We start from the raw sequence: 27,634 nt of genomic DNA on the forward strand, positions 1-27,634 counted from the left end.
ACAAAAGACTTTACTGGTAATACATGAATACAAATCTGGCAAAATGAAGATGTAAATATTTTAATTTATGACAAAATGCTGCAATTATGAAAAAAAGCCTTTTAATTCCATTCTAAAATCATCTCGTCTATGTTCACACGATTTAAAACTCAAAACAATAAAACATAATAAACTTTTTATTGGCATGTCTACTGTAAACAGCTTGCAACAGCATGAGACACCTTCCAAAAACCACACTTCTCTTTTGTGATTTGTTGCGTTTAATAAATTAGGCAGTGCTTTCACACTATGCACACCTGCTCTATCAGTGTAAAACTGTGCAGCAAAGCCAAACCTGCTTTTCAATGCACCCTATCTGTAATTAGGGCATTTCAAGCGGGCTTCCCAAACGCACACCATGAAACATTTTTCACCTCAAGGGATGTGTATACTATGTTGTTGTGCAGAGGGAAAAAAAAACTTATCTACATACACAAAAGATGGTTAAATACAGACAAAAATTAAAACCTGTGCCATATAATTCAGACCTAACATTCATTAAGTCTTAGACAAAATAATTTACAAAAAAGCCAAGCAGCCTTGGGAGTATGAGAACTAATATGTACCAACCAAAAGAAAATGTATGAAATAAACAAGTAGATTTAAAAGTACACAGTATCGTTCAGAATTTAGGAGACTGATGGGTAGAGAAGTCAGATTTAGTAGGACTGCAACAAATGGAAAGATATTTACATACAGACATATACACACTGTCAATCTCAGAAAGGCTGATGGAAAGCACTAGATTGCTCAACTCCAAGTCTGAAAATCATCCAACAATTAATGTTTGATCAAGGTAAGGAAGATTGGAAATCTTGGATCTGAACACCTACACTTCTCATTTTACAGAATGAAAATTTGATCAAAATAAGTAAAATTGGAAATGTTGGATATGAACACCCATACTTCTCAATTTCCAGAATCAAAATTTGATCAAAATAAGGAAGATTGGAAATCATGTATGTGAACACTTAACATTTCTGATTTTCCAGAATGGTACAACCCATAATTTGTATTAAAATAATATTGAACGAATGGAAGATAGCTGTTCTCAGCATTTCTTTTTGATTTATCTTTGACATCATTGGGGTTAGTTTCAACTAAGTTATGATACAATTGTTTTTTATATAATTAAATGAGGTAAATGTGCACAAGTGTGAAAGAATGGCTCTTTCTCAGGCCTCTGCAGAGCTCTGACTAAGCTAAGCAATACCAGTTCAGGCCTAGCTGTTCTACTCAGTATGTGCACCCATCTGTTTACTTTATCCTCAATGTAGTTTTCTTTTAGGTTATCTGATTTATCTTTTGCTCTTCCCTTTAAACTTTACAGTACAATTAACTATAGTGCACAACTTTATTCTGAGCCATATTACACCGCGAGGGCTCTGAGTAGTGGGCAATCAGCCATACAGCACTGGTGGTATTGTTTTAACACCAAAACAAGATTCCTGCTATGGTGATGCTACATAGCCACAGGCAGCCAGCTATAGAGTTCTACTCCAGAGAACAGAGCCAGCTTCAGTCTTGGCCTGAGTCTTTATTTGGTGCACCATCCAAATAGATCTTCAGTGCTTTCTCTTTGCGAGGTGAGTAGTTTACTCGGTGACCTGTCTTCAGCAGACGGCTGCTTTCCTTTTTCATGAGCTCATTTCTCTCTTCATCTGATAGCTCCATGAGTTCCTCTGACTTGTCTCTAAATTTAAAAAATGAGAGCTATGAGCATCTCTAGACTTAACTGCATTGCTCTGACTACAACATACAAACTCACAGGACAGATTCTAAATGCAAGACTAATTACAAACTACCGAATGCAGTAGGATGACCTTCTGAATGAGTTACAGATGTATTAAAGAATTACAAAACAACATGATAGCTTTACATATTCAAACACCACATTACATTTTTCAAGAGTAAACACTATAGGTGATATGACAGAAAATCTCACAATACAGATAATAATCCTTATGATTACAGGAATCATATTTTGCATTAATACCTAATAATTCATGAGACATCATACATTTATACTTCCAAAGGAAAGATAGGAAAATGTGACTTGATTAACATACATTAGTGACAACCACTAAATTTAAACAATGAAACTGTAGTATGAGGAAAGAGATTAGCAATACATCACTTCAGCACAATAGAGACGAATTTCACAAGCTTTAGAAGCATTTAAGATAAATCTCCAGATCCTGATGGTACTCTAACAATTGTACTTAAAGAAGCAAAACAGGGTAATAGTAAGATAGGGTAATGCAGCAGTCATCCATACAAAGGGCAGAAAACTAGACTAATTATAAACCAAAAAATCTTATTACATGTAAGGCTAGGGAAATGCTAATTAAAGCAAATTTATAAGATCAACTTTAAACATAAGGGTTTATTAAATAAGGTTTAAATGCTCAAAATGGAGCAATGTAATGAGTACCACAGGGGTCTGTTTGAGGATGACTGTTCTTCCTAGGGTTTTGGCATGCAAAATGCATTTTCAATGGCTTTCCATTCCAAAGCATTTTATGTACAGTATAGGAGCTATCTGGTTGACTCATGGCACCACAGATGCTTCACCAAATGAATTAAGGGGGATCTTTAGGTAAGCCAGAATGAGCTACTCCAGAGTGGGTGTCTCTTTACACAAATGGTTTGTCTGACAGCCAGAAAAAACTAAATTCCCTCCTTTTCTGTAAGCATACTTATGTTTTAAAAATATATGTTTGCATGAACATAAAGGATTTACCTTAAAGGTTCAGCATACATTTATAAATGGTCAAAGCATAATTTAGATTTTGACTGAAAATGTTAGGTAATAAATGTAGGATGTTATAGAAATATATTTTCACACCCTGTAATTTAAATTGCATATGCAGAGGAAATGAACTACCACTTCCTAAATGTGTTTTCCACAAACATGGAAGAGACACTGGTTTAAAATATAAGTATAGTTTTAAGTACAGTCTAAAATTATACTGTATTAAGCTTAATAAATTAGCAAACAACATTGTTTAAGGGTATCAATACATAAATCTGCTACTCTATGTATGTGTGTATATGCATTTCAATTAAGTTAAAGGCTGTAAGAAATTATTGGTTGTATACCGGACATTAAGTCAGACTGAGAGCTTAAGCTAATGATGTAAATTCTGAACTCTACATGAAGTCATATGTTTTGCACTATATCTATAGCAGTGTTTTACCTGTAAAAGACAACGGCACCATCATCACAGATGTAGAGAGGCCAGACGTTCAAAGTTGAAACTTTAGGATTCCAATCCAAATCCTGATGAATCTCCAGTACTGAGATGTCACATGGAAATGTTCCTCTGCCCTTTAATACAGAAATACAAGAAATAAGCAGAAAAACAAAATAGAGCTGTAAAACCACAGCATTTTTCTTTTTTTTAAATAACAGATAAAAAACAATATTCATAGAATTCTACTCTTTTACATCAACAAACACAAAGTAACATTTTAAAATTTAAAAAAATATATATTACCTTTGCAAATTCTACATTTTCTAGAGGAATTCCACTTATTTCACTGAGCTGAAAAACAAGACATTGCAAGTTCACTAAACCACCACCACAAGTGGTGGAAATACAGGAATAAACAGCATAAAAATTATTATGCAACTACTGAGTTGTCACTTAAGACAGTTTAACAGTGTTTGCCTGTATGAGAAGGTGTAAGGATTCCATTATCAGTGATAAAATATTAATTTAGTCTGAAGTAAACAATCAAAAAGTGTGGATGCAAATTCAAACGGCAACAGAGTATCTACCACAAATGCAAAATATATTTATACATTCCTTATATAATTCAGTCTTAAGGCAAGGGGACTGAAATTCTAAAATGTGGCAGCTCACTTTTTCTTTCAGTTCATCAACACTGCTGCTCTCCAGAACCACCTCCCGGAACGGCTCTAGCTTCATCTGCGCAGGACTCCATCGCCGCGTCAGCACTGCGAGCTGAGACATCGATTTCATCCTCTCCGGTTCTGCAGGGAGTGTGAAAGGACAGAGCAACAGCTACTGTAGGTGTGCAACACAGCGCGGAGAAGACACCTTGGTGTGACAAGAAGCACTGGGGAGGTGAATTTCAAACTCTTTATTATGCGATCACCCAAACAGGCAGCCGATAGAGAGCTCACAGAGCCTACAGGATCAACAAAAACACTCTCATGAGTCAGAAGTCAGAACACAAGGTTAAAAATTCAACATCTCTTGCTTGTTTTCAAGTGTGTCTTCTGTTATGAATGGCCAGTTCCTAGTGTTACTACTTTGGAAAAAATCCATTAAGCTGTGTAGATGAATGGCCTCTCATGATTTGAATGCTTTAATCTAGTAACTTTCTATGTTTCAGACTAAAAAGATTTAGCTTTGTATTGGCTCTACAATATCAATAGCTTTCAAGCAGCTAAATGCAACTGAATAAAAGGTCTAATAAATACGCTGTATAAATTACCCTTTTCATAATTATACACAATTATAATAACTTGTTGGCTAGACTAACCCCCCAGTTACAAAGAACAACAGCAAATATTTTAGAGTTATAAACTGTAAATGCAGTTGAAAATTTTACTAATGCACTAACAGAAACAATTACCATCAAGAACTTCAAGGAAGACTTCCCAGTTACTAGAGATGTTTATGTCTTCCTCATAAACATGATAGTCCAGAAATACTGTTCCAGGATTCTTCCAGGTTTTCTTCCTCAGACGAAACCTGTGGAAAAATAATGTTACAGGTATATAACACATTCCTTTAAGACTTTTAATTTATATATCAGAGAAATTATAATAAAAGGATGTAGATGATACATTTTTTATTGTTGTTGTTGTTCCATATCTCGGGGGTCTCATTATCTTTAAAAAGGTCACAGGTGTGACTCATAGTAACTGTACATAAAGAAACTTTTTACATATCTAACATGAATAAAATGTAAAACAATGCAATTATCATTTAACATGAAAGTTATTTCGTTTAAAAATGACATTTTAAATAATAACCAACATAATAGCAAAATCAATGAGTCAATTCCTGCTGGACAGGTTAAAAAATAGTGCTTTTGTCTTGGACTAAGGCAAGTTTTTTATGCAGCCAGTGTCACTGTGAGCAAGAAGCAAATATGCTTTCATCTGTACTGGCATTGGACAGGGCAGCAGTTATGGAAAAATCTTTTCCTGTGGCAAAAGACAAACCGATATATTAAAAGAAGTCTATTTCTTTAGTCATCTGCCACTTAAAAATATCCCCAAAACAAGACTGCAGACTACTTACCGAAAACAAATCTGCTGTATAAATTATTTCCCCCCCCGTCTTTCCTAAACGTTTTTCTGTTTCTGTGCAATGTTACTCACCTGTCAATGCTGAGATCCAGTCTGCAAAGATCCCTGAGCTGAGGCAAAAGCTCCTCTTTAGACTGCCGGACTGTCATTCCTTTAGCAAATACTGCATCCACTAAAAACTTGCAAGGCTGAATTCAGGTGTGGAAAACAATACATGTGGCACATTAAAAAAATGAAGTATTCAACTTCATAAGGTAAATTTCCCTTACTACAAAACATTACTAGTAATCAGTGTAAAGTGCCAGGAGAGCTAAAAATATTTTAGTCACGTGTCCCGACTAAAAAAACAGCTGGCACACATTTTCAATGCTGTAGTGATACAGTGATAAGTCATCAAAAAGGAATCCTTTTCTGTTCAGCGCTTACCTCTGGATCATTCACCAGAAGCTGGTAAACTTTAACTCGATACTCCCCTTTTTTCAGTGCTCTTCCTAACCTTATTGTTATCTGTGTCAAAAGAAAACAGGGTAGTTTATGAGGCATTTTTGCTGAAACACAAAACGCTGAGATGTCACACTCAAAACTGACAACTTTCAAAGTCACTCACCTTATTATCATCTGAAAATGAAGAAAGTGTTTCATTGAGTCGTACACTCTCAAACTCCTGGTTGTTGGCATAGACCCGGAAGACCTTGAATTGAGAGGATGGAACTCCCACAAATGGCTCCAAATTTTGTTTAAATGCCGCAAGTGTGATTCTTTTATCAACATGGACCAACAGACCTACAAGACATTTCATCACATATTTAAAGACTGACTCTGTTAGAAGAGAACTCTGACAAGGATATAAACAATGATTCCAGCATCACTGTGTACTCTGAGTGCACTACAAATTAAAAGTATTTAAACAAGCAAAATCAGACTAAACTTAAACAGTATTCACATGCAATTTTACTAACACAATCACTATGAAGAAACGTTTATAACATACAAAATACAAAGTCATATTGTATTTTAAATCAGGTTTTGATTAAAGGCTCAAAGTATTCAAAAAAATTTCTTAAAATGACATTAATAAATCTATTAATACGGCTAATTACACCATACTGCAACAACAGAATTTGAAAAACCAACCAAATTATGTCTTTTTCCTTATAATTTATCTTTAAAATTTACCTTTCCTTTGTCAGCTTTTTTCATGACTTAATTAACTGTGCTTAAACAGATGCTGAATGGAAAAAGAACTCTACAGAACAGTATTTTATTCAATTACAACATTTTATTCCCCTAGAATATTAGCAGCTCTACCCCAGGAATCCAAAACAACCCATAAGAATCACTTCTTTTAAGCCCTGAAGATTATATGGAGAGACATACATTTTTGTCTTTCTCCAGAGCTTTCATCTGTAGAATATGGCTCTGCTCTGAAGTACATGTACTGGGTCTCTCCTTTATTCTTGCCATTCTCATCATACTCGCTGTCTGTCCCAGAATCCTCCTCTGCTGTGTCCCACGTCTCTTTTTTTCCCTCATTCGCTTTTGACCTCCGACTGCAGGTGATGCTGTGAGAGTCAAGGCCATTGGCTAAGGGGATGGGGGCATTGTCAGCATTGCACAACGTGTCACTGCTGTGGCTGGAGCTGAGGATATCGCTGTCCACCGAGCTGGTACTGCGATCGTTGTTTATATCCGAGTCGGAACGCTCTTCTGACTGAAAGTTGTTCTCTGGATCCGAGGTCTGAATCCGGTTCTCCAGCTCTCTGTTGTCTACTGACATTGAAGAGTCGGCCTCCTGTGAGGGTGACTCAATGTGTTCAAAGTCACTAGCATCTGAGCTTTTGAGGCTGTCTCCGTTCCCTCCTCCCTGCTGCTGTTGGAGGGACAGGTTTTTCAGTTTCTCTGTGCTTTCCTCCAAAATGGCCTCCACCGATTTTCTGTTGCCCTTTACCATTTCAAAGTTGTCCTCCAAATGGCCTGAATCTCCACCACCTTTTTGGCAAAGAGTTCTGCTTGCATGGGAACCTGGAGATTGCTCAGGCAATGAGACAAACAGTCTAATAGTGTTTCCATGGCGGTCAAGCAGCTTCCATAAAAGTGAATCCGTGAAAGTGACTTGATGATCTGTTGAATCAGAGCTTTCGACAAAAACCTGAAATTAACAAACAAAATATTACTTTCCAGAACTTCATTCTGCTAAATATATTTGCTGATTCTTTTAATAATTTTTCATTACTTTGCTGACTTTATAGATAAAAACTATTAGTAGCTTTACTAGAAAAATTTAACCATTTATTCAAATTAGAAATTATGACATTGAAACACATCTGTAACTATATATATGCTTTCACCACCTGATGAGAAACTATTTCCTCAGGTCACTGACACTTCAACAATTCTACATAAAAACAATAACAAAACAGCAGCTGAGCCACAATAGAGAGAGTGATGATCTAACGATGCACTCAGAAGACAGCATCTTCAAACACTTAAGGCAGCTAAATCTGATGAATTAGCCCAGATGGACAGCAAAAATTTGTTGTAAGAGCAGATGTACATAGGTATTTTCAACAAAAAAATTCTGATTCCTAAATTTAATATGGAAAAATTTCACCACTTACTGTGCTATACTGTTATGTAAACAAATGGACTGACCTTGTTACTCCTGAAGAACCCCTCTGCTTTCAGTGTCTTGTTAGGTACATAGAGGAGCCTTAAGTCATTATAGCAACGCTCCAGTACTATGCGCATGGTTTCAGCTGAGAGCCCAGTTGCCTATCAAACAGAAACAGTATTTGCATTTGAATGATGACATAATGGTTAACGTATCCAGCATTATTATACAATTTGTGAACAATTTAACATCTTGCCTACCCTACAAGATCACCATTAAACTCTATCACAGTTTGTCCAAATACCCTATAAGAATTTTCTGGAGAGAGAAATAGCTCCATTAAGTTTTATAGCTTGTACAACGTGTGAATTCACGTCACACACATTACTCATGAGAGGTATATCATCATCATCAATACATTAAAAATAAAAAAACATTAAACCATTTGTTTTTATGCAAGACAAACGATTGGACATCATATCAATGAATCTCCTACCTGTGATATTAGCTGTTTGAACTCTGTGACGGTCTGGTTCAGGTAAGCTCTGACACTGACAGGAGAGGCTATCACCTCAGTCTTCAGATCAACAACATGCACTTTCACCATCACCTCTGCGAGGAATACAAGACCCAAAGCAGCTGATTTCAACGAGGATCCACAATCAAGAAGAAATGGATCAATGGGTACAGAACTTCTTTAACACCATAGCTTGACTGTGCATCTATGTATGGGCAATATGTGCATTACAGCATTCTGACTAAGCTAAACAGGCCTGTTATGTGTGCAAGAGAGGCTATGAGTCACTGATTTAACCAAACCATTCAGACATCTTCAGTATGTCATCTGCTGTAAACAGCTTGACATAGATTTGGCTTGCTCCTAAAAATATTATCAGGTGCAATCAAGGATATTTGTAGAAAGCTATAGATTTATGAGAGAAATATCAACCAGCAAGTCTATTTCTGAAATGCTGATGGAGCAAATTGGTATAATTCAGTTCTAAACACAATAGGACATCTTGTGGTCAAAGTACGTATTGCAGGCCAGAAAAACCGCAGCTTGATTTTCTAACTGGAAGCAAGCAAAGCAGTGTTTGAGACTAATTTTCACCTCCTGGTTTGTATGGCTGGAAGACTTGTTCTGGCCTCCTTGTTTCCAGTAATAAGTCAAACATGTAGGATGACTTCACTCCACCCAGGAGAAGGCCCATTGGAGTATCCTCCTCTCCTTCATATGACCTCTCCAGATACTCATGGAATTCATCGTATTTAACAAGGCGGCAGCAGTTCAGGGGAACTATCCCATCCAGATCCATGAGCTTCACATAAGAAAAAGGACAAAATTAAAGCAACAAAGGAACAGAAATGTTCAATCTGTGAACATTCTGTAGACAATATTAAAGAGAAGATTTATTGTTAAATACTCACTTTGACTAGAAATCCACGACATGATATTGTGTTGAAACATATCAATGTTTATTAACACCTATGACTTACGGGTATTAACATCAGCTCTTTCTGGTTCACTATGCTGGGAGGCGAAGTGTCTCTAAAGAGACTTTTAATTTTGCCTTTTGAAAACACACCATTAAGACTAGAAGCCATGGACAGTTGTTTCAGGGCACATCAACTTTGCATAACTCACTGTGACCAGAGAAAGTGATGTATATATGCATCTTCCGAGGAGGTTCCCTGGTTTACGGTATATTTTTAAAGTGTGCATTGCTACAAATCATGGAAAACGTTACTTAAGTCTTGCTATTTCACATGTGTGCGGCAAAACACCCATTATTACGTACTACATATTTTAAAAGAAAAAAAATGAAAGTTGCAATTGATACTACAGAAATGTGCATGTTCTGCATCAAATGGTAAAAATAAAAACATGAATCCATATTTCACTTTAGAATACCAAACAATTGCATGAAATACTATCATTAAAGACTTATGTAATTCTAGATACTTTCTGTACCTTGTATGCAATTTCAACAGCTTCCTTCAGTGTCTTATCCTTGTGAACCTCGAGTCTGTTTTCCATCATAAGCATCTTCACTGGGTGCATGCAAAACAGCTTAATCTATGTGGGGAAAAAAAAAGTTATGAAAATGAGTGCAAAAGGAGGTATTTGCTATTATTCTTCTATTTTATTATAACAGTAGTCTCTCTTGACACAGGTAAAAACATGGCAGCCAGCCACATCTAGCAAGGGCCTCATACCTTGCAAGTGTTGCGTTCTATTTCACGTTGCTTCTTTTCCTGCTCCTCCAGATCCTTCTCCTTCTGCACTAGACGCGTTATATGGGCAGGGAAGTCTTGAACCTCCAAATACTCTACACAGTCAAACATCATCAATAATAAAATGTTAACTTGAAAACAGATGACAAGAAGCAGTACTGATCCAACCATTTTGTTAGCTATACATGACTTGAAACATACAATAGCTTTTTTTTTTCAGTAGCCTCTTCTTCGTTTGAGAGAAAAATGTGATGCTACAATTATACAAATCAGTGGTATAACACCACAAATATCGAAAGTGGCACTTTTTCAATAACTTACTTGCATTCCTTGAAGGATCCTTTAGTCTGTAGATCAGCATATACGCATTTGTAGAACTATTGAAATTGGAAAAAAGGTTGATTATTCAGTCTGAAGAAACAACTATTCAGTAAAAGTTTGGCGATACTGTTAAAAAAATAGCTTCAGCTACTGATGTTGATGTTTAATTCAAGGTTAATCCCTCTACCAAATAAACAGTATATGGGATTCATAGAATAATAATGTATTAATAAGAAAACAAAACTGAAGTGTCAAAAACATTTCAACACAGCTTTCCAGGAGTCCATAAACCTGTCATATAGAAAAGGCATTTACAACTAACCTGGCAAAGGCACTAGAATAATAACCTCTGGTTCCTGAGGTTCCACCATATGTTTTCCTAATGTCATCTTGAGTAATCTGCAATTCAGAACAAACCACATTTCAATTGATAACCCCAAAATCTAAACTAGACCACTAAAGATACAATTTCAAATGTGCTGGTAAGTAACTTTAAGGAGCAAGCAGTTTTCAATCAGCTATTTACCCCAGCATTTTTTCCCTTTGGCCTTCTGACATTAATGGGAGTGCTACAGAATTTTGGAAAAGCTACATATGAGAAAAGACAAAATAATTAATTAGTTTAAACATTAATTGTGTGATGTGTCGTGTTTCATGTTGTATAAATATGATAAAGAGGCCACGCTCTATAACTTTTCATGTGGGAATTGCGTGTGGTGTGAGTTCAGGTTCTTTAAGTTTGGCATAAAAAAACAAAGAAGAGAACATTGGAGACTGGTTGAACAAGTGCTCAGTGCTTCATGATCATCAACTCCTGCCAGGGTAAGATGACTACACACTTCATGAAAAATGACGAAATGCTGAAATAAATTTTGTTATGTGTTAATGTCAGGTCGGTGATATATAAATGTGTGTGCTTTGTGAGGAGGGTGCATGGTGCAAATGTGTCTGCTGTGAGGAGGAAAAGATTTAGAAACACTGACCTAAAAGACTGATTAAATAAAGGATAGAAAACTGAGCAGTCTTACATGGAATGGCAATTTCTTTTATAATTTCAGGGGCTAATGGCTGGCTGCTTTGTTGTGTGCAGTTACCTTGCTGACATGTTGGTCATTAAAACTGTACCACTGTCCATCACTGAAGGACTTGATGCAGGCATAGTAGTGGCCACCAGCTGCACTTCCTGAGTGGACCATGACGGAGAAGAGCTCAAACGTTAAGGAACTCTGGTGCGAGAGGACAAATAAAAAAAATCATTAGCATTCGTACCCAAGAATATGTGAAATCAGTTGCAACTGATCTATGCATAAGGAAATCACAGATTCTGTATCTTTTTAGAAAAAAATGTAAACAACATGATGTTTTAAAATCTTAAAAGCAAACAAAAAACAGTTTGAAAAGGTTGGTAAGGCAGGGCCAGTCTGTCATTTTGTGTAATCCTCTATTCAAGGATGATGACACTACATTCAGTTCATTGTTCTGATTCTGGTGGGTATTTATAATTAGTCACTATGTTTACACAGTTAACAGCTCGTTTAAAATGCTGGAGACATACTTTTCAAACATTAAAGATAAATCATACAGGATAGGCTAACCTTCTTATTATAATCTAATAGAGGAAAGGGCACACACTGTAACAATGTGCACTTATGTATATTCAAATTGTTTTGAAAGTGTTGTATATATTGTGCTGATGCTTGATGGGGAAATTATATAGTGAAAAAGAAAATTTAGTTTCAGCTGTGGAATAGAATTCTACTTCCTTTTTACTAACTCAAAAAACTCACCACAAGCAGTGAAATGTTGTACAGTGCTGACTCTATTTAATTTGATACAAGTAAAATGTCAGCAGCCTTTTCATGTTAAAGGTGGCAGAATAAATAAAACATGCATGCACAGTAAGCAACGTAGCATTTCACTGCTTGCACCATACGACCAGATTCATCTTCACTGCGGTACAAACATAGGGTTACTGCCAAGACTGGCTTACTTTAGACTTCAAAGATCTTTCTGTACTGCTGGTGTTCTCTAGACAAATGCCTTCATCAACTCCATCGTCATTGGAGAAATCATTACTCATCTGATCACTGTGACAGCTGCCTTCATTCTCAGCCCCACTGTCAGTGCAGCTTTCTGTCTGAGGAGATTTCTTTAAGACAAGTAATAGAAAAAGATTAATTATACCCTATTAATTAGTTTACATAATCACCTATATTACAATAATAAAATAATAATACAAATAAGAAATCATCTTGATAGGTTCATCCATCTATTATTAGAGAGCAACTTGTCCTGGTGAGAGATGGAGCAAAGTCTCTTTTGGCGAAATGTAGAATATCTTGTCTAATCTAGCCAGTATGTATTTGAGAGAAAACTGGATAACCTGTAATTAACTTGTGCAGAAACAAGTGTAACATGCTCCCATACAGAAGACACCACAACCTGCAATCAAACACAGGATCCAAAAACTGTTAGGCATGTATCTGTAACTCTAAGGCACTTGCTGCCTGATAGGTCTTTTATGTAAATAATCTCATGGATACACAGAATTAGCAACTCATAAATTCCATGTAGCCACAGATACATCCCCTGATCATATCTAATGTTACCTCATCTTCCACATCAATAAATGGACTCATATCCAGCTCTTCAGGGAACGTCATACGATCATTCAGCTTTATTCGGTGCATGGTTGTGTAGTCAAAGTCAAAGCGCTTCAACTGCAGAGTCAGGAGGTATGGAAAATGCAGAAACCTCAGGCCCTAGAACACACACATGGCATATATTCAAGTCCAAAGAAATATCCTTTGATGATGACATATGGTGATGGGAGACCTACAGACTATTTGGATGAGATTATATACACAGAAACGCTTGAGAAATATTCACCCTTAAGCCTTATTTATGTAAAGAAGAAAAAGTAAGCATTCCAGTAGTATTAGTATTCCAGTAGTATTACAAAAGTTATCTAAACCGGGCATCTGATACAGCTAAGATACTGTATGTACCTGGAGTACTGAATTACAATTCATTATTGTCAATTTATTCTTGCTAAAGATTTATGGATCTGTGCATTATTTGGCAAATTGAGAGTACATAGCTTGGGGCTTTTGGTATTGGAAGAATAATGTGGAATGCCCCCAGTACCAGATTACAGAGACAGCTGATTTTGTTAATAGCAGCCTCACTGCACAGCATTATATAGTCAATATACTTCCTTAATTTTTCATTATGATAAAGCTCATCTAGATGTGTGGAGAGTCACATAAGACTTTATGTCACGTCTACTGTATTACTGGATTGTGCACCTATTATTTTATGTGTTCGAATAAACACAATACAAGTGTATGTCAGTGACAGTCAATGGCAAATATCACTGCTTAAGTGGAAGTTGCTTTTCAGAACTAATGGAAGAATGTCTAAGTGCAATGACTACACTATACCATTAGTAGCAATTTTTACACATAACAGCAATGTTGGGTTTCAATACAAATTAGAAGATACTATATTAAATCAATAATGAAAATAATGAATGCAAAGGTGAAATGTGTGATATTTCAAATGTCATGTTTTCTAGGGCCATGTTTACAACACTTTTCCACATATGTTTTTAGTTCTGTGACATTTGGTTAATACCAAGATAGATTAGGCCTAGGACATATTCCAAATTTAGAAAGAGAGAAAACAGCTTCTGAACCTTGTGTTTACAGAATTAAAAGACAGTACTGCGCTGGAAAGTAATTTAAATCCAGGTGGCTTACTACATTATTCCATCCTAAACTACTCATGACCCAAAAACCTGTTAATCAGTTCTAGTCTTACCTTTCGGGCATCACATTTCTTTTTACACCGCTCACAGAAGTATTGATTAGGGCCATCAAGAGTCTCGGGCTGGATAAATGCTTGAAGGGCTTCTTCCTGTTTTAAGTTTTACATCATTAGTGCTTACAGCAAAAAGATGCTCTAAAATTCTTCTTTACTAAATCGTCACTATAAAATACATAAATGTGAATGAGCTGGTAATACATCCACCCTAAAACTGTTAACAATATAATAGATGTATAGCCTGGAATGGTGTCTTTGAATTACATGGCATTTGGTCGTTCCCCAAACTGGATGAACGACAGGACAAGTCTTTTTCAAACACCACTACTCATTTTTTCTTTCAATACATTATTATACAAAGAACATTGCAAAAATAGCTGAACACCCACCACACTGCCAAAAGCCTGGTTTGAACCATAAGGCCTGATCACAAGTGGGATGTCAAGGTATGTGTCAATTCTCCAGCTCTCGTACCCACACTCCAGACACCTTACATAATCCTTCAGCTTGCCCTGATAAAGCTGATTGATAAGGTCAGCCTGGAAGAAAAAAAAAGGGTGCTTATTAGAAATAGGGATTTTACATTTTTCCTTAAGCAAATGTATCTATCCAAAAATACCAAACCTCCTTCTGTGACCTTAGTGCCACAACTCAAAGGCAGTGTCCTATTCAACAACGCTCCAACAAAAACAGGAATGCTATTTAATACTGTCCTGTTTCCAACAGCACACATTCTAATCAGCCCTCCTGATACGTAATTTGAGTTAACTGAACAACTTGAGAAACTGTACAACTCTTGCTGCCTTTTCACATTTCAATCTTCAGGTACTTGTAAGTGGATATAACAAAGTGTTGAATGTGAAACCAAAAACGTGTCCTTCCTTCCTAATTTGCCATCTGATTCATAAACCAAGTGCTTTATTTCTTACAATTTTAGAAACTTAAAAGGTACCTGCTCTGTCTGCTTCCATTTTTGCTCCAGTGCATCAAACATAACACGGCATAACTCCTGTACATCATGCTGCTGCCAGGCTGCATGAAATGCATCAGTAAATCATTGTTACATTATAAACACCTTAACACTGAAAAAACAACTTCAGAAAGCAGTTTTTCGCACAAACAAATACACAACGTCTACTTCAATCTATTTCATGACTGGTCAAGGACTTTTTAATGCAACTCGCCAGAAACAAATAGGGTGAGACTACAGACTCTCTCAGGCTCTAAAATGAAGCTATACTGTTACAATATTCTATGCAGGTTGTAAAATCAGCATATTTTTAATTTCATAACCTTACAGAGATCTGGACAAAATCAAGCATGAATCACAGGAAAGAGATATAAAGATATAAAACCAGTTATTCACTGCAGCAGTTAACACTAAGTTGGGAGAATTCTTTTTGCACCTTCACTGCTGTCCCAGCCAAAGCTGCGAGTCACATCCGTTGTCTCAATGGCTCTTTTCTTACTCGTCTGCAGCAGCACAAACAGCCTTTGGAGCTGGTAAGGAATACTTGTTACAGGGTCCTCTTCTGACTCTTCAAACTCCCAGCTGATGAGAAGGGAAAAGGCTGGTTACCATGGTTCCTCAAAAACAAAATTATTCTATTATTTCATTGTTGCAAAACTATAGCATTGCTCTCACTTGTACAGAGCATTTCGGAATTCAGGCGTCATGAAGAGTGTCTGCAGCAGGCTGTTTAGATAACAGGTCATGGCTTGGTTCACTAAACCCACATATCCTACAAGAATAAACAGAACAGAATGAGTGTCACAGTGCACTGCCGAAAACACTGTCAACAGCTAGGCTCAGTATTTCAACAAAATTTCCAAGTGCCTAACCTGTTTCGGATTTGCTTAATATGGAGGAGTAAGAATAGCTGGGGCTGCTATAGTCACTACTGCAGCCAACTGTGCAGTCTCTGGGCAGGGGACCAATTAACCTGTCCTGGGAGCTGTCATCTAGCCCGCTGCTGTCTGCTGTACCTGATTCGTCCTAAAAAGAAAGGTTATTGTTAAATCCAACAAATGTTGCAAGCAAAGGCTTTCTATACAATTCCATGAATTGCACATTTTGTATTTGAAAAAATGACTATAAGCTGACTGTAAGGGTGCACAAACTTACTGTAAGGCTAATCCACTCAAAAGTAATAGGGTTTGTATAAGGGAAGTGCTATAGAAAGGGCTAAATCATTTATTGTGATAAAAAATGTACATTTTCATTTAGTATTTTAGCTAAGAGAAAAGCAGGATGTTGTTTTTAAACAGTCTTAACAGTGTGGCTAAAATGTTCCATCTGTTTTTATGTCACTTTTCCACTTACTGATGCTATCTGAGGCTGTTCACCATCTTTATCTGTGAGATGGAGAAAGTTTTTCTTTCCTGGTTCAAACCCAGACTCTGCCAGAGATGAGTCACTGCTATGGTCCAATGGTGCCTACACAATCAAAAGAAAAAATAATGCATTGACAATACATCATGGTCTGACTTGCCCTTTGTTGACTTATGATAGAATATGAATTCCTTAGAACCAGCGGTAGAGGTCTATCTGTAAGATTCATCAGTGTAAATAAGCTGATTCTTGGCAGTGTCTAGAAATCATTGTACAGTGGCCTTTTCAAGATTATCAATAGATGGGATAAAAAAAAAACTTCAAGAACAAAACATACTGAACTTTTCAGCTGGTCACATATTTTGTATTTTAAATAAATTACTATCCTAGCCGTGGCCTATGGTGCTGCTCAGTGGAGAGACGGCATCTATATACATATGAGACTACAAAACATTTTTCAAATTACACAAAAGGATTGGACTCAAGACTTGTATTCTTGTTGCTGCCACTGGCTGCTGAGACCTAGAGTAAAAACCTGAATTCTAACAGCCTCAGCATCTGTACACCGCGTTGGAGGAGATATGGTCAAATTCAAAACCATCTGCACATATTGGTAGTCAGAATAAACTTCTCAGTTTCTATTGCCTTCTCCTGTCCTTATGTAGCACAGTATAGAATAAGCCCTGCTGTTAACAATGGTAGTTGAAAAACATTACGTTTTGAATTTTGTTTTAAGCAGAATAATGCTATGTACAAACTACAGAAGTAAGCATTCAGCACAAGAGGCTTACCATGTCTGTACCACTTCCCCATGTTAAATCAAAAGTGCCATTCACATAGCCAGCTTTCGAGGCAACATCTTCAAAAAGTTTTCTCAGGGGCGTTGAAGCAGGGAGGTTGAAAGTGAGTTTCTCATTTACAGACTTTGCACTGGTGGTATCCTGAATGATGCACAGCACTCGTGGCTCATCTGCAGCATTTTCTATCTAAAAGGACAGAGTAAATCCTGTAAATACTAGGAATAAAGGAAAGACACATTATATATTCTGATGTGGTCCACATTTACGTTGTTTAGGGTACCTTCTTTTTCTGAATATTTTGACATAAAAAAACACTTTCACTGCTACTAGTCACTATATATGTTGCTATATGTAACTTAAATATCTAACAGTATTAACTAAAAAGAAAAATGATATACATCAAACATAACAACAAAGCTTTTGATTATGCACTATTACACTGCCTGGTCTGATTAAAATGCATTAGCCTCCATAAAAGTTTTGTACTTCAAATCTCCGCCCCCCTAAGTGACTTTAAATGTGTGAAGTACACTTAGAGTTAACCAATTACGCAAATCTGTTTGCATGAAAGTTTATTTCATCAATCGAACATACAGCACACAGTTCCAGTTTCCTGGGGTTCAAGGCTTCATGGCATACAGTATTAATCTGACCCACTGCACACCTTGTTTCATTAAGCTCTCAGAAGGCTGCTTAAAATGGTAAGCCTCAAAGCGTATGAACAGCGACTGGAAAAACTCATCCGATGCATTATAAAACCAATGAGCTATAGCTGTGACACATAGCTGGACATACAGTATCTAGTGGCCTACAGTAATGTAGGAATAGGCTGCTCTGAGCACATCTGTGAATGGCTAGCACTTGTTTTAATTCAAACACTTGCATGCATGTTAGTGATGATGTACAGATGAATGACGTGGTCTTAGGCAAATGCTCTTTAGGCCATGTTGTGGATTAGTTTCAATCTCTGAAAAACATTGTAATTGCAAATGAAAGGCTTTTTGTGACTTTTCTTTTTATCTAACCATGTGCACAGTATGCTAATCTCCATACTGTCCTAAAGTTCCATAATAATCACATCCCATGCTGAGATCTGCAATGCTCTCTTACAGTGTCTACCTTAGGACATTTTTTATTTCTCTTCCAGTTATCTGATATCCAGAACTACACAGTTTCATCCTTAATGGTATGCTATTATTTTGGTTATATTGTAACTGCTGCAGAAATTATTTCCTGCAATGTACAGAACCTGTACATATGGACTGGAAGTTTTGCTCAGTGTTTTTTAGATTTAGAAATGTCCCTTAGATTACTTTCCGAGTAATGGCAAGAGATGCAAAAAAAAACACACAATGTTTCCTAAACTGTATTGCGTTTTTAAGTGTTAGTTAAATTTGTTGATTATTCAACATCTTCACAGGTACCACCACCACAGGTTATTGGTACTGCAGCTGTGCCTAACACTCACAGTATAAGGTGGGTAAACATTAAAAATGCCATGCTACTTGACAGCAGTGAGCTGAACAACTTACAGCAGTGCACCATGCTGCTATCTCATGCTTTGGCTTCACCAAAGATCTACCTGAGAGAATTTCTTCTTCATCTCATCAAAAATACTCTGTCTGCAACTCCAAAACTTACCCTGTGGCAAGTGGAAAGAAAAACAAAACACTCTGTTGTTATGGAGCCAATTGGTTGTCCAGTTCATACTGCGGTCTGGACCTGTGTTCACTTGTACCTAATGGTTATGTCAAGGAAGGGGCTACAGCAGACTCAGCTGGACAGGGGGCCAGAATAACTGCAGTTTCCCTCAAACCAAGCTTTTACATTCGCATAAACCAATTCAGACAAATTTTCAGAATCACTCTCAAGAATAGTTTCGCACTACTTCACAGGAGATATCCAAATTCTAAAGAAACTGTCTACCAAAACATTATTTGGTAAACAGTTTCTTATTATTTCCTGTCTTGACATCACTTTTCAGTTTTGCTTTAAGATTCAGCAGATTGTTTTTAAAAAAGTCTCCTTCGTTCCATCGAACAGCCGATATGATTTATTCATCACGAGCTAGCAGACATAAGATAACTTTCCAAAACTATAGTTAGAGGCTCTAAAAAGCCCAACTTGTCAACACATCAAAGAGTATTATCGGATTAGAGGTATTTTTAACAACAGATAATAACACTGCGTGCTGAGTCAAAGCTTCTGACACTCAGAAGCTGGTTCACCATAGAAAATGAACTTGAAAAAGGAATTTTTCTTCCAAGTCTCCTCATTTTATAATTGTAAAGAACATATACATTTTCACAAAATATGAAAAGGTCTGGAACATCCCACGCTGAATCCTTCTCTCTAAAGAAGGAAAAAGTCATGTTTCAGTTTAAAAAGACTAACACAGGTAAAATATTCCTGGGTTTATACAGTAAAAACCCAGTTGGATTAATAAGGGGAAGGGGTGTCCATTATTGCAAAATGTCTGTTAATTTATCAAATAATGTTTTTCAGCTCAAACATACCATGAGAGATACATACTTTATATACATTTTCTTGAACTTTTGCCATTTTTTAACAATTAAAATGATTGCAGTCAATGAAATCAATGAAAATTATTCCCGTGTCTTTTCTTAAATATACAAGTTCTTTACTTCATGTGTATACATATACTTTTACAATTCACAGCATACAAACACATCATAAGCAACTGACCTATACAGATATTCCTAAATTTTAAACCTATGTAACCCTTTATACATTGTTTTACTAGTTGTGCAATTCCCCTTAATTGTGTGGAAAGACCAATATTTCTGATTTTACAGACAAAATTCCCTTTTAGCAGATTTTGTTCATTAAATCAAACATCTATTAAACCTGAGGTTTACAGTACAGTTAGAAAAATTGCATTTAAAAAGCCTCTAAAACCTATGATTAATCTAGTGGTTATATATTGATCATTTATACATTTATTGAATTACAAATGTAATCTTGTAATATAAAAAGTTATATTTGTGACATAAACATTCATGCATCTTCATGTATTCAAGTGTTCAGACTCCCTTATACTAAAGAATGTTTTTATAATATATTTAAATACATCAAAACAATCCCCAATTAAAATTAAAGTTTCCAAACAGAAAACAAAGGTAGTATTCCACAGCAATGCAGTATTTCTGTATCTACCCAACTGAAATATTTTCCCACAGCAGATAACATCACAGAAACTTCAAAGGGTGATAAAGAAGGTTAAATAGTGAAATTAAGAACAATAATAAAAAAATCTCCATCATAGTTGTGTAAACTAATATTAAAAATGTATCAGCTACACTAAAGTGATAAATAATAATTCGAGTATGTCGAATAATCAAATAATTCAGGATGTCAGCTTTCAGCAGCATTAAATATTAAGCAATATTAAGCAAACAGTAAAATATCTAAAGCGCAAACAATAAAATAAGATTGAGATATGCCTTTATTAAGAAAAACAAATGTCATTAACAGGTTTAATCAACTTCTGCATTCACCCCACAGGAATAAAAACAGTATACTACCTGGCTTGGAGATATTAACTGGAAACTCTTCTTTGGCTTTAAACCTGACATCAAATTTTGTAAAACTTTCAACATTAGCAATCTGGTATTATCTTCTTCCAGGCTCCAACTGCTCAACAAGTTTATAATTAAGCAGTTCTGGGAAGGCAGAATCTTGGACAGGCTAGTGCATAGGCCTGCTGATAATATCAGTGTTTTGCTTGTAGTTTGTAAAATATGTTTAAAACATCAAAATAATTCATCTTAACTGTTCATATTAATGCCTACATAGAGAATATAAATCTAATGAGACAACAAATCAAACTGTGACACTTTTTAAATGACAAAATATAACAACTATTTTGTGTTTTATCCTTTTCACCTTAAAACAAGAAAATGAAAGTTTATCACTTCCTTGTTTTACAGTATCTGTACTACTGTGAAGCACTTCCTGCCAAAAAGCCAATCCAGACTGACTTACTACTTTTTCTGCCAATCAGAAACACTCAGAGGAGAGCCTGTCAGCACTCAGATTAATATTATGTTCTCTAGAAAAGGAGTGCCAGAAGCTGCTTATCAAAAAAACATTACTTCCTGATACTTCCAGGTAACATACATTTTTGCACAAAAAAATACCAGCCTAAGAAAAAACCTTACAAAATCAAGCATATAATATTAACTTAAATTTCAGTAAGAACAACATTAAAACTAATAATTTTGAAATCTTCGTTGTTTTCATTTTTAAAAATTCTTAAAAATCACACAGATCTTGTCACAAGCCCAGTTAGCTGAAATGTCACCACATTCATAAACTGAAAATCACTGCACAGCATGGATTTGTTTTGCATTCACTGTAAAGCTGAAAAACCCCGTGTGCATGGGCTTCAGAAGGGTAGAGACTGAAGCAATGCTCCTAATTTGTCTCAGGAAAACAGCATTGCAAGTGCCAACAGGACACTGTGTGCCATGGGTTTAGCAACACTGCAAACCCGTGATCTACTGTACAAGCAAGTCTACTATTCTCGTATGTGCAGATAAAATTAGGTAACAGATACAAAACGGATTTATATCAGTAAACAATGTATTTTTTTTAGAAGTAAGACATTCCAGTACAATAAAGTCTCACTAATAAAAGTGAAAACATAATTAGCCTGCAACATTAATTTCTACAAATATTTCAATCAGGATAGTGTTTCATGTGAACTGTTGTATCGACCAGGACTGCTTTCTAGGACTAATTACAGAACTGACAAAAATATCCATACTGCCCAGCTGACTCACCCTTGAGTATAAGACTTCTGTCAAACATTTTAATTTGTGGTAGCAGGTGGCCATTCTCAGATTTTTATTTTAAACACTTACTAGTGTAAGAGTGCCCAGCAGTGTTCTGATAAAAATAAAGAATTGGGGCCTGTTTATGCTTGCAGTTGACAACTAGATCATCTCCAACAATATCTTCCTGACATTAACTTTATCTCTACAATATTTACACAGAAAAGTATACAAATGAGAGAAGGTCTTTCAACCAATCTAGAGGAGCAATAAGTGGAACCACATAATACCATATTGCCCCTATATTTGGTCTATATTTGTAAATATTTTTTCTACCCAAAGTTTAGTCTATATCTTACAGAAAAAGCTGAGAGGTTGAACATTCAAAGCCATTACTACAATGTATGAATACCTGAACGTCCACTCTAAACAGGAAGGATGAGCATTTACCACTTGTCACAGGCATTCGTTATATTTAAAAGTGTTCTTTTGCAAGTTTAAAATTTAAATTTAGAGATTAATAAACTGAACTATTAAATACAATTATGAAAAATAAAGAAAATTCCAATGTCAATATCAGGTAACACCAGTTACAGGGACCTTGCAAGAAATCAGGTTCTGGGAATTTAATTTAAACAAATACTTATTTTCATCTGGAGAATTTATTAGAAGAGAACTACTAAGTAGTTAATATTGTTCTAAACACTGACGACATGAAGGCCCAAAGACTGTTTTGCTGAAAAAGTCCAGAAACGCTGAAGTTCCCAAAAATGAATTAGCACTGTTTAGCACTGATGTAACTGTGGTCTAGTCTGCAAGTTTTAATGTAGTGTCCAGATTGCATATTGCTAGTAATAACTAATTTCCACTCCACATTTTAACAGTAATACATCTTAACCTGCCTATTTCTAAGCCTTGAAGACCCATTCCCTATACTTTCTCTTCTACTGTTAGCTGTCTGAAAAAAATATCATAAATATCCATCTTAGTGTCCCTCATGGTCATGAGTGATGACAAAAAAATAAACAGACTTTCTGTAATGATGTACTATCGTAACACAGACAGCATTGTACTAAAAGTACTGTGTAAACAATAATAGTCGTGTTTTGTATTAAAGAAGAAACCCTGAAGACTAAGACTACAAAGATTTTAACCTCAAAGTTTCAGGATTGCTCAAGTAGCTGGAATCTAAGAAGGCTATAATTTCATATTCTGTTTTGAAATCAACTTATAAAATCATTCCTTAGTGTTTAAGGGAAAAAAGCACAACATATCAGTCCAGAATTCATACCTTTCTTGCAAAGGAATTCTAGCAATTGCATGGAAAGCAGTATTCTTGGAAATTTTATTAATGTTTCCAAACATAGCAATTTATTTTGTTCCCCATTTACATAAGATCAATTTGTCAAAGTTATAACAACTTCTTAATTTTCAGAAACAGACACTGAATACCAAGAGAGGGGTTATAATATGGTTCAGCAAAGTGATTACAAAAGACAGAACAATGAGTCACTCTAGGTCTTTGCTCACTATTGGGCTGACTTGATTACAGTACCAAGCAGATTATAGGACTTAATATCATCTTGAAAACATGTCACTGAGAATAATTGAGAAAGCATCTCCATTTGCCTTACATTATGCTAATCATTGTCTTTCCCCAAGCTCCTTTCCAACTTCTATAAAAAAAATACATTTTAAAATAAGAAATAAATTGTATTTCAATAGATTAAGATGAATAATCACTACACTTAGTGCCATAGTTATCACAGTAACAATTCAATCTTAAACTGTGACAGTTCAGTGTATAAAATGTAAGGTAAGCCACCTAGGATAAAAGCATCTTTTAAATATCAAACCTTAGAGCACTGCATACCCACATTCTGAACTGTGTCTAGTTCAATTGCAATTTACCAAACATGATAAGAGTTTTTATGTTTAAATCTGTAACACTGAAAAAGAAGCATTTATATTTATATTGCATTTAATAACATAAGGCGACCAATTTAAAACTAAGAAAAATTTACACCAATACAAGGTCAGCATGATTTATGGTGAACAAAAACAAAACAATTTTGTTCACCAAAAACGTGGGACAGTAATATTAGGAAATGTTTCTACATATTCTATTCTATAGTCCTGTAGCCTACGTCACTATGTTTGGTGGTTTTAGATTCACCTTTTGCAATATTTTCAGCAATACATACTACAAATACATTGTACTCATTTCTTCGTTTGAAATGCTTTTACATCTTTTGATTACATATTTCAGCTGACCAGTTTATGTTATATTTACTGCTGTGTATCTTTTAGCATACTTTAATTATACTACACAGCACTACATTAATTAACTATTTTATGAGGATCATAAACAGTTGGCTTATACAGTTGCACAGGAATAAATTACAATTAATATGGTCACACTGCATTCTATTACTTTGTAAATAGATGTATCTGAAATACAGTACAGAATATTCCATATTCTATTCTTCTGCTGAAGGTAATGTTCTAAAGACAGTAAACATTGAATAATGGTTCCTATGATTTACAAACACATCATAACTATTACAGTGAAAGCTTATATTTTACATCTTAGCCCTCATTTCATTGCATTCAACGAATACTCTTTAAGACAGAAAAGTTGCTTCATAAAGTATATCTCACATACAATGAAATGTATTTGAGATACACTACTACAGGCATTGCTTGCTTGGTGTGCCTTCAAAAGCAAAAGTGGAACATGGTGTACTGTTTTTGTACTTGTTTTTTTGTTTTATAAACAGGTTACATTTTAAACCTTTAGTTGCTAGTATAAAGAAAAACAACTACAGACTCCATCTGCTGAGTCAGGCTGTACAAGTTGTGAAAATGATATAACTTTCCAATAAAAAAAAGTGACACCCTGTAGCACAAAAAACACTTAATGCTATCTCAACTGAGACATCTCAACGCAGGTGAAAAGCACTTACAGTACTTAAAAACACTTGTACTGGAAAAGAAGAAAATGAAGAACTATTAGTTTATTCTTATATTATTTCAACGTAAGAAATTGCATAATGCTAATCATAACAACAAATCCTACAAAACTTAAATGCAAGGCACTTAAATGCAATATGGCAGGCACACCATATTACTAAATTTGTACAACATTTATGCATCACCTATATTTCTCATCTCCAAAATACAGCCTGTTATCAATTTAATTTTAGTTCCCTAAAACTGAACTATAAAAATGAATAAACTCATGTAATGTAAGTGTATCATTGTTTAAACTACTGTAGTAATCTTGGGTGACCTTGTATTCAGTAAATCTAAAATCTTACCTATAATCACATCTGTTAACCCATTTCACAATCCCTCAGGTTGCTCTATTAGAAAAGAAATTGAGACACCCGTGTACTCACTTCAAATCGTCTCCTCCTTTACCTGTTAAATTCATTTCTAAAAAACTGCTTTGTTTTAGAATTGATAGGGCTATACCATCAATGCGGTCTAATCCGTAAACTGCACAGCAGGTTGTATCAGCTGAAATAGTGAATATTTTTGATTAACACAACTACTCACACTTTCACAAGAAATTAAAGGTCAATTTTGGTACCACACACTGCCAAAAAAAGCCTATGCAGAACCACCCGAGTGCTTCCCTAGAAAAAGAGCAGTATTGGTGTTTCAATTCTACATCAGCTATACAAATCTACTCTAAAGCTTAAGCATTTCTGCCTTTGTAGATGGACTCCCCCCCAACCCTCTCTGAATACAGGTCAAAAGTAGCTACGTTTTATTAAATTTCATGATCGACGATTAAGCTGAAGTGCGCCTGTCAAGTTTCTGCTACGGAAAACTATCTCCCAAGATTGTTAAAACAGCAATCAAACCAGTTAACGCAGAAAAACCATCGCACGGGAATGATCATGAAAGACAAAACGGTATCCTTTACCTATAAATAACCAACAAGCATTTTTTTTTAAATACATACCTATTGAGAGCCCTTTAAACAGTACTAAAATCTGCCGTGTCTGTGTTCTTTTTTAACAATGAAAAGGAAACTGCCGGGAGAATTGTTTCAACTCGGATTATTTCCCGTGGACACGAGGTGACCGTGTTGTACTTTTCTGAGCTTCAGGTTTATTTTTCTCCTTTAAACTCTCGCAGATGAGATACTTTCTATTTGAAGAACAAAAGACGAGGCGAAATCTGGATTGGGCGACCGCTCGCAGCTACAGCTCGCCAGTGACACCACTACGGACCGCTACAGTGTATTCAGCTACGCGTAAACACGCTTCTGCACAGTCGGCTGTCCTGGATAATTGAGAAGCTAGACGTTTAATTTATCCTTACAGTCGCAGCCTATGGAGCCGTGTGAAAGAATGTGTGAACCACTGACTTCACGAACTCCACACACAGACAGGCCTCCTCTTGTTTGCTGGGAACCTGATACGGATTTGCATGAGGACTCACAAAAGGCCGCAGCGCGAACACGGCGTTAACCCACAAACGCAATGCTGTCATGCCGGCGATTGTGTAGCGACACAATCGGCAGTCCGGAACTCGGCTCACTATCCAGTCCTTCAACACAAAATATTTCGGGCAGCTGAAGGTTAACTTCGTTTAGCCAAATGTATTTAGATCTCCCCCCCTCCTCCTCCTCCCTCCAGGAAAATAAAAGCTCAACGCTGTGCTAAAAGCGAACCAGCGGGGCAATTGTTAACCGACGTCTGAAGTTTAAAGCTGTAACGGGAGCCTAGTTGTCTATTTTGCCTTAACACAGGCAAGACACCCAGGGCCTGCCGTTGCCAATTTCTTCCCCCGTGTTGTGTGTGATTATCTCACCTCTTTGGGTACGAGCTGGTTTTCTTCGCTGGGCACCATTTCCATTTGTCAGACAGTTTAAACAGACAGTTACCCGACCTCGGAAGTCAACAGGAAGGCTTCAACCCGGCGTACGAGATCATTATGTCGTGTGTTGTTTCGGGGCCAAGATAAAAAAAAAGACCAAAACAAATAACCAGAGTGAGCGCAGTTACTTTTCTTTTCTGTTACACCACCTACAGCACAGACAGCAATCAATGGGGAAAAATGGCTGTCCTTCAGTTTCGCGAGATTTCAGAGGGACTCCAAACGTCATTTCCTAAACACGCAGGAGGATTCACGGGAATATCGGTCAACTTAGCACAATAGGTGCATCCGCAACGTGAAAACCAGTTTAGGAGGGCGTTAGAAAAGGAGATTTCAATCGTGCCTAACAGATGTACGTTGTCCTTATAGTGACCGTGCACAAAGCTGTGAGACTCGTTCGTTACCACAACTGTATACCTCACATTTACGGCTTCAATTTAGCTGTTGGTTTTCTAGTTTAATCATCATGTTTTTAATTCTGTTTTCATATAG

The 27,634-nt window shown here is 36.1% G+C and overlaps 1 protein-coding gene and 1 long non-coding RNA gene across 7 annotated transcripts; one reads left to right on the forward strand and one right to left on the reverse strand.

Annotated features, from left to right (window-relative positions):
• Positions 1–90: 90 nt before the first annotated feature.
• Positions 91–27,326, reverse strand: usp47 (ubiquitin specific peptidase 47). Of its 6 annotated transcripts, none has more exons than XM_088611896.1 (29): positions 27,077–27,326; positions 19,036–19,095; positions 17,445–17,639; positions 16,645–16,758; positions 16,164–16,317; positions 15,967–16,063; positions 15,728–15,873; positions 15,274–15,353; positions 14,711–14,860; positions 14,319–14,414; positions 13,106–13,258; positions 12,487–12,645; positions 11,591–11,722; positions 10,819–10,895; positions 10,497–10,552; positions 10,158–10,270; positions 9,913–10,017; positions 9,052–9,259; positions 8,437–8,552; positions 7,982–8,101; positions 6,707–7,478; positions 5,937–6,112; positions 5,756–5,836; positions 5,402–5,517; positions 4,648–4,766; positions 3,909–4,039; positions 3,540–3,587; positions 3,240–3,370; positions 91–1,732 (listed from the first exon to the last, which is right to left on the reverse strand). In XM_088611896.1, the coding sequence occupies exons 1-29, from the start codon at positions 27,119–27,121 to the stop codon at positions 1,558–1,560; spliced, it is 4,125 nt and encodes a 1,374-aa protein (XP_088468022.1). In that variant the 5' UTR covers positions 27,122–27,326; the 3' UTR covers positions 91–1,557. The 6 variants fall into 6 exon arrangements, with proteins under 6 accessions (XP_088468022.1, XP_088468025.1, XP_088468020.1 ...); XM_088611899.1 differs by lacking the exon at positions 27,077–27,326 and adding an exon at positions 26,223–26,514; XM_088611894.1 differs by lacking the exon at positions 27,077–27,326 and adding an exon at positions 20,999–21,374.
• Positions 4,034–4,860, forward strand: LOC148645605 (uncharacterized). Its single transcript, XR_015928207.1, has 2 exons — positions 4,034–4,495; positions 4,562–4,860. It is a non-coding gene; the product is annotated as an uncharacterized LOC148645605 (long non-coding RNA).
• Positions 27,327–27,634: the final 308 nt, after the last annotated feature.

This window comes from Lepisosteus platostomus, chromosome 18, assembly GCF_059453375.1.
Source record: "Lepisosteus platostomus isolate fLepPlt1 chromosome 18, fLepPlt1.hap1, whole genome shotgun sequence".
NCBI lineage: Eukaryota > Metazoa > Chordata > Actinopteri > Semionotiformes > Lepisosteidae > Lepisosteus > Lepisosteus platostomus.

What these genes read in the sequence shown, in the direction of transcription:
- usp47 (XM_088611894.1), bottom strand. Translation starts at nt 21,073, where the DNA reads ATGTTGAAAGTTTTACAAAATTTGATGTCAGGTTTAAAGCCAAAGAAG. An exon ending in ACCAGGCTTTTGGCAGTGTG is followed by an intron (nt 14,415 to 14,710) that starts GTGGGTGTTCAG and finishes AACTTAAAACAG; the next exon opens with GAAGAAGCCCTTCAAGCATT. An exon ending in TATTCTAGTGCCTTTGCCAG is followed by an intron (nt 10,553 to 10,818) that starts GTTAGTTGTAAA and finishes CAATTTCAATAG; the next exon opens with TTCTACAAATGCGTATATGC.